General features: G+C 41.1%; 1 protein-coding gene across 1 annotated transcript in view; it reads right to left on the bottom strand.

The window, feature by feature from the left end:
* NELL2 (neural EGFL like 2) overlaps nt 1-17755 on the bottom strand; it is a 218221-nt gene that overhangs the window by 135148 nt on the left and 65318 nt on the right. Inside the window, exons 4-9 of the mRNA XM_067564164.1 lie at nt 16255-16428; nt 16045-16141; nt 9543-9615; nt 9279-9361; nt 7522-7650; nt 6074-6176 (exon numbers count right to left, since the gene is read on the bottom strand). Of these exons, the coding sequence (XP_067420265.1) occupies nt 6074-6176; nt 7522-7650; nt 9279-9361; nt 9543-9615; nt 16045-16141; nt 16255-16428 (659 nt within the window). The remainder of the gene's footprint in view (nt 1-6073; nt 6177-7521; nt 7651-9278; nt 9362-9542; nt 9616-16044; nt 16142-16254; nt 16429-17755) is intronic.

Here is a 17755-nt window from a genome sequence, read left to right as displayed (position 1 = left end):
TGTCCCAGTACTAGGGAGCAGTGCCGAGCATCTGGGGATTGACGATGGTACTCCGGCGACTGGTACCGGCACTCTGTGGCTCCAGGGACCGGTGCCGGGACCCTAGAAATCTGCATCGAGGCTCTGGGAATCGCGAGGCAAGGACGTTCCAGCACTGTCACTGGAGCTGAGAGGTTGGGGGGTGAGGGGGGAGCAGCATTCCTTATACCGGCACATACATGTGCCGCTGCAGAGGGCACTAGAGCAGGCCCTACGGATGCCCCTGAGGGAAAAATCTCTGGCATCGGTGCATGTGGTGCGCACACACACCTGACATGGAATAGACATGAGCAAGCACTTGAAGACGAACCTGGTTTTACACTTCATTGCCGTGGGCTTAGGGTTTTAGCCCTAATGGTTGTCTATTGTTCAAATAAAAGCCACCAGGTCTTGGCAACCCCTCTCCCATAAGTCAGTATAAAGCAGTTTGAGAAAAGAATGGTTGTGTCAAAGACAAAGCAAAGAAACATCTTTTAATAATTTACACTCATGGAAATGTTTAACATTCTTGGACATTATGATTAAAATTAACAAGCCAGGTTTCCAAAACAAAATCCATCCATTTTATTATAACTATCACTTCCCTATTTCTCTTTTTAATCATTTCCCCTTTATGTATTCCTCTTGTCTTGATTAGCAGTGCAAGTGTGAAGAGAAGAAACAATACTATGTGGCTTACAGTTATCAACAATACTAGTTCAATGTAGAATTCACTACATTGAACCAGAAAACAATAATTAACAATATCTTAGTTTGTATTAGAAGAAACAAATATATGGAGAACCATAGTGTGAGCTTCAAGACTAGAAAGTTCATTAAGTCTGTTGGAGTCTTTCCATTCATTTAAATAGACTTTGGATCACAGATAAATCTATAAACTCCTACAACAGTCCTTCTGTAAGGAAAGTAGTCATTCAAATAAAAGGATAATGGGAATGGCAGTATCATCTTCTTGGAAAAAATACTCAGTAATGAAAATTACTTCTGTGTCAAACTCTTCTATAATCTTAGAAAAACAGAAGCATAGAAACATACGGCTAGAAGGGATCCCCAGAAGCATCAAGATCAGCCCCTCGCACTAAGGTAGGACCAAGTAAACCTATTCTTAAAAACCACCAATGATGGAGATTCCACAACATCCCTTGGAAGCTTATTCCAGAGCTTAACTATCCTTATACTTAGAAAGTTTTTCCTAATATCTAACCTAAATCTCCCTTGCTGCAGATTAAGCGCATTACTTCATGTCCTACCTTCAGCAGACATGGAAAACAATCTATCACCATCCTCTTTATAACAGCCCTTAACATATTTGTAGACTTATCAGGTGCCCACTCAGTCTTCTTTTCTCAAGACTAAACATGCCTGCTTTTTTTAACCTTTCCTGACTGGTCAGGTTTTCTAAACCTTTTATTGTTTTTGTTGCTCTGGACTCTCTCCAATTTGTCCATGTCTTTCCCACTTTGATAGTGAACCATTGATAACTAGTCTTTAAGTACAATCTTTCAACCAGTTGTGCACTCACCTTATAGTAATTTCATCTAGACCACATTACCCACATTTTCTGATAAGAATGTCATATGGAATGGTGTCAAATGCCTTACTAGAATCAAGATACAGGTTGGTTTGGCATGGTCTATTTTAGCTTTAAAATCTAAGAAAAATCAGCTATGTTAAAAACATACTTGCTCCATGAAAATATCACACTGTAAGTGACACGGTAGAGTGTTAATACTCTGACAAATAGGACAGTAATAAAGGGACCTACTGCTTCAGCTAAATAGAGAAGGGCACTGGCAGGCCTCGTGGGATTTATTTAAAATAAACAGAAACAAATTTCTTGTACTTTCTCAGTCAGGCCCATGAACCCAAGTGTTGTTTTATAGATTCAGGAGAGGAGTTTAATCTCTTCCTCTGTATCTACTTTTGAGTTTTGTATCAACACCTATCACCATAATACGTGAGTGCCTTCTCTTAGAGGTAGGGAGTTAATAATATGAACATCTCTTACATAACACCTTCTGAATCAGGATTAAAATTGCATTGGGAAAGAGGAAGGAAAGTTGCCTTTGCTCTCCAACACCGTGCAGCTCTCCCTGGGAGGCACCGATTGATCTAACGAAATATGCTTCAGTAGCCTGACTGGGCTTTGTGCTGAATAGTTTGCCTGTGGCTGAAACAGATCCACATTTTCCAATGTATGTGCCTCAAAAGACTGCAGATCCTTTCAGCTCATTAAGACTAATAGAAAATAGAACGCTAGTTTGCATATGCTGTTGTTCTTACTGTTAGCAGCACCTACATTCACACAACAAACACAATGGACCACATTTATCTCTGATGCTACTCCATCAGAACTAGAACTGTTTTAGAGTTCATAAAGTGCCCACCAAATGGAAGCAATTTAATGAATGAAAATTTTCAACAAGATTTCATGCATTTAATTCTTCACTAATTGGAAGTTTAAGAAAAACTGAAAAGCTGCTTTTACTGGAAAATCCAAACTTGTATATTTTAAAAATGCTGCCAAAGGAGAAGCCTCCGCTGCCCCCTTCCTACAAAGCTATGTATGGCCTAATGGGTTAAGTATAGGGCTGGTCCTAAATTCCCATCTCTCCCACCAACAAATCTTAGCAATATGTTTGCACACAAATAGCACTTTAGAAACATTTATCGTGAGATAGGTACATTTCTTATCGTTATTTGACAGATGAGGAAATTGAGTCTCAGAGACATACCCAAGATTACACAGCAATTTAGTATCAGAACCAGGATTAAAAAACTCGCAGTCCTACGCCTAATCGATCAGATTCCCCATTAGAGTCACTGAATTAGTTCACAAATCTGTAAAATACTTACCCGCCTGCCACCTTAAATCCTGTCCACCTCCAGATTTCACATAAGACAGACAGTATTAAACTAGATCCTTGCCCCAGTTTATACCCCTTTGTACAATTCCAGTAGGTCAAAAGGGGATGGAAAGCTATGCTAATGAAGTAGTGGGGGAGGGGGAAGAACCCTGCCTGGTGTGTGACAGAAAGGAGAGGCAAGGCTGCCATATATGCCCTGCTTCATACCCACCCACCATCAAAACAAAACAAAGGCACTCCACTCCTGCCTGTTCCACCCACCACATGACCAAGCACAGTGACTACAGGGCACTAGCGCTGCAGTAACCTCCAGATACCCAGTGTAGGTGCAGGAAAGAAACAGGGGCACAGTCTACTTAGCATTTGCATGAGTCTGCCAACACCACAAGCAACTCCATGGAACATATATCTATGAAGCAAATACATATTCTGTACGTGTCCTTTACCCTCCCTCCCCATACCCATTCATTGACATTTACCATCACCAGGAACTGTCTGACCAGAGGCACTCTGGCTTGTTCGGTCTAATGATGACCAGGGTCACAAACTAAGCCTAGAATTTGGTCCAACTTCAATATACAATAAGTACCATGATATCTTTTTTCTTGTACCTTTTCATAAAGCAATGTATGTGTTAATGGTACTTTACTTTTCACTGTTGGTGTGAAATTTTCTCTTGATGAAGATTATCAACTTAATAATAAACAACAGTTAATTAATAAAAAGGAATTTTAAAAAAATGAAAATGAGAATTCAGGAAAGAAAATGGAACCTATAGCTACGTGTTCATATCCCCAGAGTCTACATTTCTGCCCTTCATGAAATAAATTGAAAAATGAATTATTACTTTAAAAACCAAGATGAAATAAGGAATAATGTTATGCTCTGATCATTTATTCCCGCTACTTTATTAGAAATTGCATGTGAGTGTATATTTGGATGGCACGCTGACTGAATAACTGAATTAATGGCACAAGAGGTGCTGGATTAACAGCACTGGAAACTGAAGTAATCTATTATATTAATATACAAAATAAAGGTAATGACAGTGCAAGCTTCATCATATTGTGGTACCAATGTGTCTCAACTATCACCAAAAGGGCCCACTTTCTGTAAGATAGGCACAGTATTCATCATGCCCATTCAGTTCTTGCCCTCTCTGCTGAGACTGCCAACAAAAATACCAACTAGGATGGAGATTTTTGTGATGTGGACATTTGTCCACAGGAGATCAACAACTCTTTTCACATATTGTAGATTACCGAATGGATTTCAAATGTCTTTCAGGGCTTGTCTGCACAGCAGGGTCGTGTAGACCCGCTCAATTGATGGGAGATGGGCTCTCTGATTGACACCATTAGTCCACCTCCTCAAAAGGAGTGAGGCTGCATTGATGGGAGGGCGTCTCCCATCAACGTGGCACCATGGAGACACCATGGTATATCAAATAAGTACGTCCACCGGAGGCAATGTAGACAAGCCCTAGGTTTCTATCAACATGGGCAAAATTTGAAATACTGATCTAGAGTTGACAAGACTCATATCCATTACCAATTCCATGTGCCATCTAATCCTCACAGAAATTCTACATTACTGGTAAAAAGTATATCTGAATTCCAATTTCCTCTCAATTAGATTTAATTTACTTGAAAAAGTTAATAAGGCTTCATAAATTGGGATGGTCTTTATGTAACATCTAACAAAATTAAATATAAATGAACTCCTGTGGGAGTAAGATCAATGGAGTACAAAATGTCTTCTTTAATTTTGCCTTACAACACATCATTCTAATCAGCTGTACATTTTTGCATACTGGGTAAGAAAAAATTAGACACAACAGTAGGGTACCACTGCAACATATAGGACAGTCTCAAAAATTCTAAAACAAAGAAATACATGCACAGTTTAAAGTACAGAAGCCATTGCTTAGAATAACCAAATACTATAGGTGTTTGTCAACCATGGAACGAACATAATCATACTGAAGTATTATACAAGCCCTGCCATGGATTTGATTAACCTAAAAATTCCCCTCCATGATCCTGTCTGCAATCAGCCCCAAAATACTGTGAAACCACAGGCAAACCCCTATCCTAGGTGATCACTTTAAATTGTCCCCGTGCAGTAGAATTTTGTATGATCTTTTGTGAAAGAAAGAACACCTCTAGTTGACTGATTTATTTTAGTCTCTTGGGTGGTCATTTAAGACAAGGCTTACTGTTTCCTTAATTGCAGAACAAGATCCATAAAGCAGATCACTATTTCTAGTGCTTGTAACATTATTTTGAAAATATATTCTTCTAGACTGGAATAGTATTGAAAAATGAGCTCAAGACACAAGTATTCTGAGCATTCTCTCTCTCAAGTGCTTGGTTGGCTCGTTCTTGCTCACATGATCAGTGTCTAACTGATCCATCCTTTAGGGGGTCAGTAAGGAATTTTCCCCCAGGTCAGATTGGCAGTGAGGGGGAGGTTCACCTTCCGCGGCAGCATGTGGATGCAGGTCACTTGCCAGGACTATCTGGACATGTCTCATTTAATCATTTCCCTGCCATTGTGGAGGCCTCGTGCACTGGGGCACCTCATTCCTTCTTATTCTCTGCCTGTGGCAAACAGTAAACTAGTTTCCTGTGGGCCTCATTTATTTTTGTCTCGTTTCCATTGTTGGATTTAGTGTGCAGATGCTGGGTGATCTTGGTGGCCTGTGATATACAGGTCAGACTAGATAAACTAGTGATCTCTTCTGGCCTTAAACTCTATGGACTTTATGTATTTGCATGTCCAGCCAGCCAACCAATCAAGTAAGATTGCATTCAAAGATGGGGATAGTGCTGAATAGGGTTGGTGAAACAATTTTTGTCAATTTTTTAATGGAAAATTAGGTTTTTGATTAATTGGAACCTTTCACAGAAAATGTCTGCTTCTTTTTAAATTTTTTGTTTTTTCACCAGAAAACTTAAACCCCCAAAACCAAAATTATTTGGCTGAAAACTGAAAAAAATTCAGTTGCTAAAAAATTTGCTGTCTTCTCACAAAAGTTGAAATTTTTCACAAAAAAAAAACTTTACAACCAGCTCTATTGGTGACATCTCTTGAAAAGTTAATCCTCCTTTCAGATTTAAAAATATATTATTTGACCGAAAAAAGCACCACACATTAAAACTTACGTTGGCATTGTTTACAGCACTTGCCATCCACATATGCAGGAGCAGAATTCAGCAGGCAATCAGAAAATGGGCAAATCAATGCTTCACATTGTACAGTGCCATTCTGGGAAGAATAAAAGGTGTTTTAACACAAAATAAAGTTTTTGTGAAATATATGAATTTACAAGCTATTTCTTAAATGTGAAGAAACTCCTCAGCAATACCAAAATGTCATATTTACGTTTCTCTTTATTATTATTATAAAGATACAACCCTAATCTTTTAAAAATTATTACCACAAATAGGATTTTTATATGTGTACGATGCGCTCATTAAGGTGAACATAGTTTTGCTTGGTAAATAGAAAGTTTTTAAAAAATCATTTGGAGCATAGACATTCTGCCAATTAAGTGCAAATTGGTAAATTAGTGTGAAGTATAGAAGTCTCATAGAACAATACTCTGCCTTACTGTTTTCACATGAAAGACTGCATTTATTTTTTGAAAAGATAATATCATAGCTGTATAAAAAATCTGAGACAAAAACATACCATGTATTTAACACTTTATCTCTCAATCACGAGCATTTTATCTGACTATATCAGCTTAGCTAATTACTAGTAGTTCCTTCTACCTACAACTTTTAGTTAAAAACAAACAGTTAAAAATTGAACTGGTAATTTTTTCCCCAGAAATTTGTGAAACAAAAAATAAGCTTAAGAAAAACTGTTCAAGGTATTAAAGACTGCAGCACATTCATCTAGGGCTTTGGGGCCTAATCCAAAGTGGACTGGAGTCAGTGGGAGTCTTCCACTGATTTCTAATGGGCTTTGGATCGGGCATTTAATGAGAACTTTAAAATGGATGTGCATTAACCAAGACATTATAATTTGGTACTTGCAAAGATACATGCAATTAATTCTAGAATTTTGGTACCTGAGGGGGTCTTCCAGCCACCTTAAAACAAACACTTTACTATTTGTGGTATAATAGGACATGCATACAGCACTGACATTTTACATTTTATTACATGTTGATCTAGATGTAACCAAAGAAGACTTAATGGAATCAGGGCACAAGGGATCCATTAAATCATCTGCTAAGAACAAAGCTGTATTTATAGTATATAAAATAACTAGGGAATTAATTATCCAGAGAAACTGTCTGTAATACAGTGCATGGGAAAAACATGATGGATAAGTATACCGCCTCCAGTATAGTTCTTACTTTACCTATCATCCTCCTATGCATGCAGAAAAATGGGGCAGAACTATGTACGCTGGTCCTGCTGAAAAAGTATATTAACATTTTAAATACACTACGTGGTTCTTTAGAACAACAAGTTTGCCAGCACTTGATTGTTACTGCCTTGAAGAAACTATGAAAGTTTCATTATAATATTGTCTCATTAAAACTGTAGACAGAGAAGACATCAGAGTCCCTGAGTCTTTGCTGAAATTGTAGCCATACCATGCAAGTGCAGTTCTTACAGCCATCTGTCCAGGATTCAAATTCTCTGTAAGTGGTGCTTTTCATGGTGCAGGTCCTTTCACAATAGCACTGATCCAACTTAGTCATCCTCTGCTCTGCTCGGGACAGCTGTATACATGTTTCACAAAGAGGAGTTACTACATTGGTAAATAGCTTCCTTATAACTAAACAAAAATCTAACTGCCCTCTACCATTTAGGACTGCAGAGTAAAAATATACATGTGTGAAAATGCAGTCAGATTATGATTAAGTGGTTATGGTGAAATATTAAATGACTAAATGTTCAGCCATTTAGAACAGAAAAATTGGAAGCTGAGACATGCTGCTGCTTACCTTACTCTCACAAACAGTCCCAATGACATCATGAGATTACTGGTATGAGTAGGGCAAGAAGGATTTGGCCACTGGCTTATCTTTACACTGTGTGAGGCACCAATTTTGCAATACCCAAACTTTCTGCAGGTAATTATCAAGTCACGTACATAACACACAACTTGAGAGATGGGGAGGCAAGAGTTCTAGTTAACTGCAAGTAAAGCTCACATTTTACATGTATAATACTTTTTTCTCTACTTGAACCAGGATGTTTCTGTAATTTGTGCTATATTGAAAACCATTGCCATGTAACATTTGTGGTACAGCAACCCCCCTTGGTCTCGCCTATTGGCAACAATCTCCTTTGGCAATGGGGCCTTAGGTAACACTGCCCCAACCTGGACAAGTCTTTTGTCCCCTCCCCCGCAGAGCGTTTGGTGCGGCCTTATTTCAGGCCTGTGGAGTGTCCCTCAACCCCACAGGGAAGGGGCGGATAGTCCCAATCCGTGTATATAACCTAGGGCCGAGGGAGGTACCTTTCTGTGGCTCCTTTTTAGGGCTGTAGAGACGGTGGTAAAGCCCTGGAGGATCGGACACACACCAGTCTTTCCCACAGGCAGGGGCCAGGGTTTTTCCTTCTCTGGCTGCAGAGAAGCATTGTCTCCTAGTCTGGGGGAGTCTCTCCTCCAGCCACCACAAACCTTCTGGCAGCTTCCTTCTCCTTTGTTCCCCCCCTCCCTCTATGGGAGGCAGGGTTAAGTAGGCCTGGCATAGCCCTTAATTGGGTCCAAGTGTCCCAAAATGACCTGCAGTAACCTCACCTCTGCCTGCAGGGGAAAGGGCCTTTAGCAGTCTAGGGACCACTTCCCAGCTCACAAATAGTCATACCCTTTTGTAGCCATCTGGCCTAACTTTACCACACATTACAGAACTTAGTATCAAACCAGTGTGCCAGTAGCACTCCTACAGACATTTAAAGCACTGACCTTTATTAAATAATGGTTTAGGCTGATGTATGCCCATTGGTGGTTGTGTATGTTTTTTATATGATCATCAGATAATAGATGTAGATACTCTTGAGAGTCCTCAGCCCCAGTACCTGCATATTTTTGGTCTATTCTTTGAACAGCTCAGATTTAGAATAGTCTTAAACCAATAAATCCTGCTGCAACAAGCACTGTAAATATGGTGACCTGTTTCATTTCAGTGTTATGGAATCCTTAGTCTGACAGACACAGCTTGAATATTTATAAACCCTTGTCCAGGAATTTTGATTCCATTATTAAAATGTACAATTCCATGAAAACATGGAAATATATGAAAGCCTTCCAAACTGAACATCTGTATTTTTTGAGGAAGACCTGAAAGGAAGCCTGAAAATTCCCTATGCGCCACACTATGTGTCTCTGAATAATTGTTACCTTAGCTGATGTTTTGGCTAAAATGTCCTGCAGCTCCATAATTTTCTGTACAAGTCCATGGAAGTCATTACAAGTTGGGCACGCTGGAATTACAAACACTACATTTGTTACATTTGTCAAATTGTATGTACAATAGGTTTAATCTATACCAGCCACAGCTGACAACCAATATATTGTAGCTCAAGGTTTTAAGAGAGCTTGCGGGACAAAAATTAAGCAAGAAGCACACTTTTCATTCTATGGTATAAGAACTAACAGACTTACTGCGATTAAGATCTGGGCACTGAGAAATAAATCCTTGAGGCATGATAAGTAGTTGCACATCTTGCATTATGCCCTGTGTGTAAGTGGGGATAGAAAAGAAAGAAGAAGGTGCATTATTTTTACCTGTCAAAATAATATTTCACAGCGATGTTCACCACATAATAGTTCATACAGTAAAATTGCATGGAAAAAAAATCACTATTTATGAATATACTACTTCGTATTTGCATCCATCTTTACTGGGAGAGTAAAGAGTAACTAAAATAGATAGCTGTACATGTACACACATACTGAACCATTTTTAAAGCATACGATTAAATGTCAAGATGTAATTAGAGAACAAAAATCTGGTGGTTTTGAATTCACTGTTATTTTTAGTTACCCACTGAAGAAAAGCTTGAAAATGACCTTTAAAGCAACTTCAACAATCATTTCCAGTTTCAGGGACTTTGAAACACTGTTTTAAATAAAATGCAAATTTTCACTGAACTACTATTGTCAAACAGAAGTGAAGATTAAAGAAACTTGAGTCATGAAAAACAGATGCAGACAAGCATTTCATGATTTTGATATGGATCTTTTCATATAGTGTACTGAATTCAGAGAAGCAACATATCTATTACAGAGCAGCATGTTGACAATTTAGGGTAACAGGAAGTTTAGCATGAAATTCAAATATGCCAGCTAGAAACGACCTGTTTCACCCAGAAGGACAGATCTCATGTTTACAGGCAGAATTTACATGCATCTTTGGTCATTAAAATATAATTAGCAGCCACTTTGCAGCTCTCAAAGCAAAGTCCAAACGGCAATTTAGAAATGAACCATCCTATCACACACAGTGCAGATGTCCCTTTCATCCACCCTTCCTTCCTGCTTTACATGGCTCTTCAAAATTCATTCTTAAAAGAAATGCAATGAACTGGCAGTGAATCATAACAGGATTTATAGCACTATAAAGAAAAGGTATCAAAACACTGTGGATCCAATCCTAATTAAAGGCCAAATCCCATACTGGTTCAGATGGAGCAAGTTTAGGTTCAAAACCAAATAAAACCCTAGACCAGGATTTTTAAAAGTGATCAGCAATTTTGGGTGCCTCAATTTTTGATTATCCAATATGAGACACCTTAAAAGGGCCTGATTTTCAGAAAGTGCTGGGCACGCACACACGGAAAATCAAGCTCCTAGATACCCAAAAATACTAGTCACTTTTGAAAATCTTGGGCTAAAAGACTGAAGAGATTTACAGACCACAACACTATATTACATATTTTTTGTTTCAATTTAATCATTTGTAATATCATGTGTTGAACAATCAAAGAGATCAGTGTATTTTGGATGGACTGGGTTCTATTATTTCTTGCTGCATTTCATTTAATTTGGCTTTTCTCAGTAAGGAAAAATTTTCATGGTATTTTGACTCATCTTGACATTCTCAAAAAATAAAGAAAGAAATAAACCAAAAAGCAATCTACAAATGGAGTCTTTCACTGAACACCTTGCTCTGGGCACACATGTTCTGTGATAGTCCAAGGCATTTCAGAAAAAGGATGAGTATCATGTAAAGGCTGGAAAGGAAACAAATACATGATAAGCTAAAACATACAGCACATTAAGTGTGTTTAGGAGAAGTATAAGTAATGGTGGCAGGACTAACTTTCCCTTGGAGCGACCCTTTGAGTCGGTGCGGGCTGTTGCCACTGTCTTTGGCTCCAACACCTCCTGTTGGCCACCTGCCTCTGGCCCCAAGTATTCTGTGGCTCAGCCCTTCGGCCAAGTCACCTACATTCAGACCCCTTCTGGGGTATCATAAACAAGTCCAAACAAAAGTCCAATCAAAACTGAATAGTTTTCCTACTCTCCTGGGCTATTGCAGTCTTTTCTTTTCTACTTACAAATCCTATCTCAAGGCTTCCCTCGCAGAAGCCTACACTGCCCGTCATGTGCTGTCTCCATTCTCTCTGCTGTGTAACATAACCCTGAGCTTCTCTCAGCAGGAGAGACCTATCTCCTTTGCCACCTCTTCCCGAAGTAGCTCCTTTACTCTACTTGTTATGGCTTAGCTCCATCCTTCTCTGGTCGGGAGCCATTTAGCTACTCACTTCTCCAGCTGCAAAGAATGACTAATTGGGTGCCTTTGCTAAGCTTGCAGGTGATGTGAGGTAAGCCCCATCACACACCTCCATCAACGTACTGCCCATCAGGATACTCTCTCCCCTTCACTGTATGGAGCCTACAGTTGCTTCCTCTAAGTCATACTCGGATAAACAAACCATTTGTATAATCTAACCTATCTTCATAATGTCCTGTATTGGATGTGAATCAGCAGGGCCTCTTCTGCAGCAGTTAATCTTTCTTGAAGTTCCCAGTTCTGTGTACTCCCCATGGAGTACTCCCTCCTGCAGTTGCCCGTTGGGTGCTGGGTCAGGTCCACAATCGAGGCAGCTTCTCCTGTCTCCTCATTCAGGCCATCCATTCCCCAAGAACTTACCCAATCCATTTCCTTTTCTGCATGGGCTTGTTCTTGGCTACTAGAGAAGTGGTCCCCAAACTGTGTGGCGTGCTTCCCGGGGAGGGAAGGGAGGAGGGGCAGAAGAATGCTTGGAGGGTGCGGCAGAGCCCAGGCCAGCCCCCACATGGGGCAGGGAGGGAGCACAACCTAGCCCCACTCTGCCCCCAGCTAGGCTCCAGCCTTGGCCCCCAACTCCTTGCCCCACTCCCACTTCCGGCCACAGCCCCAGCCATGCTACTGGCCCCGGGCACTGGCCACAGTCATTCTGTTGGCCTCGGGCCCCAGTCCTGCTCCCGGTCCCAACCCTGGCCACACTGCTGGCCCTGGATCCTGCTCCCAGCCCCAGTCCTGCTCCCAGTTGCAACCCCTGCTGCACTCTTGGCTGTGGCCCCGCTGCTGGTTTGGATCACAGACCTCGTGGCGGGGAGGGAGGCAGGGACCCCGAAAGTTTGGGGACCACAGTTCTAGAGGTTGGAGCACCCTTGCCACAGGTTTACATGATTCACAGTGCAGCAAGCTCCCACTTGAGTTGCTGCCAACAATTCTTTTCATATGCCAGCTCTAGTCTTGTCCAAATCAATTCTTGCTCTTGTTATGTAGCTTCCTCTCTTATTTTCTGTCATTAGGGTTGCCAATTTTGGTTGGATGTATTCCTGGAGATTTCATCACATGACATAATCTTTTATTCAAGATTAATCTTTAATTCCTGGAGACTCAAGAGGATTTCACCTCTTCCGGCTCTTGATTTGCCTTGTGCAATTGTGTTTCTAGGACTGTAGCTGGCTTGGTGTCTTTTGTTTGACTCTCTCAACTAAATTTCCCCAGTCCACTGAGTATCCACACTTCGGCCCTGTCTCTAGGCCACCTGGCCCAACAGCCTGTGTCCAAGTGAGAGTCTCTTTAAGGTTAACTTGTTCATCTGACACCCTTTCTCGTAATAGGGCTGAGAAATTAGGCCAGTGTCTGCCTAGTTATGGGCAAGGAGAGATTTCTTAATATACCAACCCTCAGCTTGTACCTCTGACCTTGCATTTCTATCTCTAACATCTGCATTTGGGTAGACTCATGTCTCTCCATGCTGTTTGTCAAAATCTCCAGACCAACTTTGGGTTGTAGCAGACAAAACCCCTAGGAATTGTTCTAATATTATACGGTCCACCGTCTTGTCTAAAGAGAGCATGTCAGAGTATAAGTGTGGCCAAGTCCCGAAAACACTGTGCTGCCACTCAAGGGCGTACCCTCCTGGGAAAAGGCACCATCCTAAACCAGTGTCAGTATGCTTCCAGGATCAGTCCCAGCCTATCCAGAATGGCTTCTTTCACAATTCTGTAGGACCATGCCTGCTCATCGGGGAAAGCTCGATGGATTGCTTGACCTTCTCTCGAAACAAATGGGGCCAATCAAGTTGCCCAAGATGATTTGGCCCACCCTGCTGCAGTTGCCACCCTCTCAAAAGTGCTCAAGAAGGTCTCTGGGTTGTTACCTTGGCCCAGTTTTGCCAGCCGGGAACTGGTCAAGTAGAACTTTCTTCTCCTGAAACTATCCAGGCCCTGGGATCCACTTCTCCAGCACTGCAAGAAATGTTCTCGCTGAGCCTCCTGAGCCTCTTGCTGTTGTTTTTGCCCTTATAATAGACACAACAAAGGCCAGCATGCAGACAACCTCCTCTCATGTTCCTCAGAGGGGAAAAAAAGGCCTTAGTCTGTCCAGCGGTCCCTCACCTTTAAGGTAGTTGGTATCTCCCTCCTTCCTCGTAGGGTAGATGTTTCCATAACCCCACTTTTGGTACCAATATGTGGAAGGGCTCACTCATCCTCAGCATAGCCCCTTGAATCAGTGCAGAATGTTGCCACTATCTTCAGCTCCGGCACCTACTGTCGGCCATTTGCCTCAAGCCCCAGGTCTTTTTTGGCACAGCCTGCAGCCAAGTCACTTAAATTCAAACCCCTTCCAGGGTATCACAAACAAGACCAAGAAAAACTGAAAAAAGTTCTACTACCCGCTTGGGCAACTGTAATCTTTTCTACTCTACTTACAAATCCTGTCTCAAGGCTTCCCTTGAAGTAGCCTACACTGCCCCTGTACTGTACTGCCCCTGTAGTGTGCTGTCCCCATTCTCTCTGTCTGTGTACCTTAACCCTGGGCTTCTCTCAGCCAGACAGACCTGTCTTCTCAGCCATCTCTCCCTCCAGTTGAGCTCCTTCAACCTATGTATTACAGCTCAGCTCCACCCCCTTAGGCTGGGAGTCAGCTAGCTACTCACATCCCCAGATAAAAAGCATGACTAACTGGGTCCCTTCACTAGCCTTGCTGGTGATGGGGATTAAGCCCCATCACAGTAATGTATTCATATTTTCTGATTTTTTTATAATTATTTTGTTTACTTAAGCCAAGAATGCCACTTTTCAGCTGATTCTGCCCTGTATGGGCTTGGTCAGCTCTCAGCCATTTAACAAAGAGATTGGCTTTTATATAGATAAAGAAAAATGTACTGAGTTTTAAAAAGCAGATATAGGGTTCAGTTTTCAAACAGGAATGCCTGACAGGACATCCATTCCATACCTTACATCCATTTGGGATTTAAATCAGCATTTAGCCATGGAAAATGGACCTTTACACACCTAAGTGCCCATTTCAGCACCAAAGGCAGGACTCACATTGAAAATTAGAATCATAGTGATTTATCTGAAATTTTAAAAATAGCAGAGCAAACTCAGCCAGGCCCAGCATCCAAAGTACCCTACCCTTCAGGGTCTCAAGTACCAGAACAACCATGTGGAGACAGGGCTGCAGTGCTGCAAGGTGTCTAAAACTTCTCTTTGGCAGGGGACTCTGCCAAGTCAGCCCCCAAAATGAGTGAGGTCAAACCATCCACAGGGAGTGTGGCCAAGGAGCCATCGCATAGGAACGAAGCATGATCATAAATCTTACCATTGTCTAGTCCAAATGCAAAACTTACTGCTTCAATCTTGCTTTCCCATGTAGCAACATGTAATATAGTCATTGTATGGTTAAAATGCAAAATAAAACACTTGTAACTTCTCCCCCAGAGGAGGAATCTCCTTTCTTTTTACTGATGTTAGTCATCTTGTTAATTTCTAACCCTGGAAGATGCTCAGAGACCCTGCTAAGAGGTGCAGTTTAAGAACCTAAACACAATAGAAGGATAATGGCATTGAGGACCCTGTATTGTATTTCAGTAGATAGCTCCTTCCTCTGGTGAAAAATATTCTCTGACAAAAAACACACATCTAGCTGTTCAACAAGCAATATAATCCCTATTCCGTTTTCTCCTAGAAGTCCCTTTCACTTACTGTGCCCTTCAAATGGCTATAGGCCATGAAAGATAACCAATCCCAACACTGGTATTTGGCTCTCTAGCCTTACTTATTCACTGTACACCATAATTTGGCTGCTGCCTAACTAAATGTACATTTCTTGACTCATTGGGTTTTGTGGCTCCTGACGCACATGCCCTGGATCTCACTCTGGTGTGAGGAGGTGTGTGACAGGATGCACGATGGTTATGGTAACTTGTTTTCAACTCTACACTTAATAAAGATTGCACCTTATGACAATTCCTTGCTGATCACTGCAGTTTCATGTCAGCTGAGTAACATCACCAGCCGATTCAGCACATGGCCCAGGCATCCTCCACTGTGGAACCTCTTATTGACTCCTGGTCACAAGATAAACCTTACTTGTCTCAGGCAAATCTCTGGGAGGAAGGTGGTGAAGCAAGGACCCTCTTCCTTTCCATGAAGATGAATCCCCTTGGGAACACAGCTGCCCACACTAGTGCCGGAGGATGAAATTTACATGCCCCTATGCCAATGAGTATGTTCTGCTTAGAATCAATAGCATCTTCACTTGATATAGCCTTTACAGTCCACAGTATTTAAAATATTTTCATTGCTTCCAATGTAGGAGGTAATCTTATTGCCATTTTTACCTAAGTTCAGTCTTTTCCTTTCAGGAAAAGCCTACCTTAAAATAACCATGTGCGTTATTCCTCTGTCCCAACCAAAATGCTGTACCCAAAGGTAAATCCAGGTAGGGCTTTTCCACCACCCTTTCATAAATTCTGTTAAGAAACAATAGAAGAAATAAACATCTAATCATTATCATTTCATTTATTACTGAGCTGGAAAGCTCCAGACTGCTACTTATTAACATGAAGTATCACTCTTCACTCACCTATTGCAGTCCACATGTAAAATCAAGTGTGAAGCACTGATTGCTAAGGAAAGTCTGTGCCACTTATCATCTGCCAAAATATACGGAAACACTTCTGTGTGTGAGCGATGGCTGCCTGAACGGTAATGCAACCTGATTTCATTTCGATGACCACTGCTCTCCAGTTCCAAGTACCTACACCAAAAATGCAACATCAAGTCATAAAGCATTCATATTGGGACATGAGAATTTCACATTGTATATACTGCAGTGGCTGATTATCATATATGAATAATTAACAAGAGGAAAAAAATCAAGAGAAGGAGGCACTCAGTCCGAATTAAAATAGAGACTCTGCAATGTTGATCTCGTATTTTCCTTTTAAATAACTCTTTTAGGAGCAGAATCCAGCCTTCATGCAAACGTGTCAGCTGTCAAGCTAGTAAGAGTTCCATTAATATCAAATCAAATCTCTTCTGTTGCTCTTTGACACCAACGTGTTCTTTAACACAGTATAATTTAAATGAAATTATTTCTATTATTAAAATAATCTGATCCAGAACCACACAAAACCCCACGCACTAGTCTCAGAAAGTGGACAGCGTATACCCTGGAGACATAGAGGTACGCTAAATACAATGAAGAAAACACCAAGTACTGTGAGTGGAACTATTACCCATCATCCAGACTATTGGGGTGGTAATAAGCCAGCAAGAACTGAGGCTAGATATTGCCCTCTTGCTTTTGGATATACAGTGACATCCCTTTGCATTATTCATAATCACAGTTTTTGCCAAAGAACTGGCAGGGAAGAAATGCTAGGTCCTTCTGAACTCACGTATGCTTGGTACAAAACAGCATTATATGTATAACGAAGTTGGGTGAATTTGAGCACAGACTAGCTGGCGATGCAGTTGCAGGTGGATTTAAAACTCCTCATGGGCCCAGCCGTACCAGGATAAACAGAGTTACTCCCTGCATATCCTTAGAAGCAGGCCTCTTCTGGTAAGCAAGCAACTGCCTGACAAATCATCCTGGGAAGTGCAGGGCTTGCTCACTCCTTGCGCAGGTCCTATGAAGACCCTTATTGCTACACCCTGCAAAAGGAAGAAAAGGATGGAATGATGGCCAAGGTGGGAGGGGCCAATCAAAGCATGAAAAGGGGTTCCGTATAAACTGTACCACCAACACGTGTCTTATGCAGCAGCATGGGAGTCAAGTGTTTATTGAATTTCCAAGCCAGAAGTACAAAACCCATTTTACAAAACCCAGAGAAGCTAATCTCCATTACCAAACCTATGCAAATTATGTGACCCCTTTGATATATGCTGCAGATCCACAGCAGTGGATATAGACCACACCACAAGCAATAGGAGTATGAGAAGGCCCAGGAAAGTCTTCGTAGACACATACATCACTATTGCCTGCCTCGTGCAATCAAAAGTCATGAGCCAGGCCACCAAAAATTATGAGATTGGTTTAAACATCATGAGATTTTTGAAAATAATAAATTTGGGAGTTT

This window comes from Emydura macquarii, unplaced genomic scaffold (assembly GCF_026122565.2).
Source record: "Emydura macquarii macquarii isolate MOO-44397 ecotype Brisbane River unplaced genomic scaffold, CSIRO-AGI_Emac_v2 contig_2636, whole genome shotgun sequence".
Taxonomy (NCBI): Eukaryota; Metazoa; Chordata; order Testudines; family Chelidae; genus Emydura; species Emydura macquarii.
This window is presented reverse-complemented; position numbering and strand designations above follow the sequence as displayed.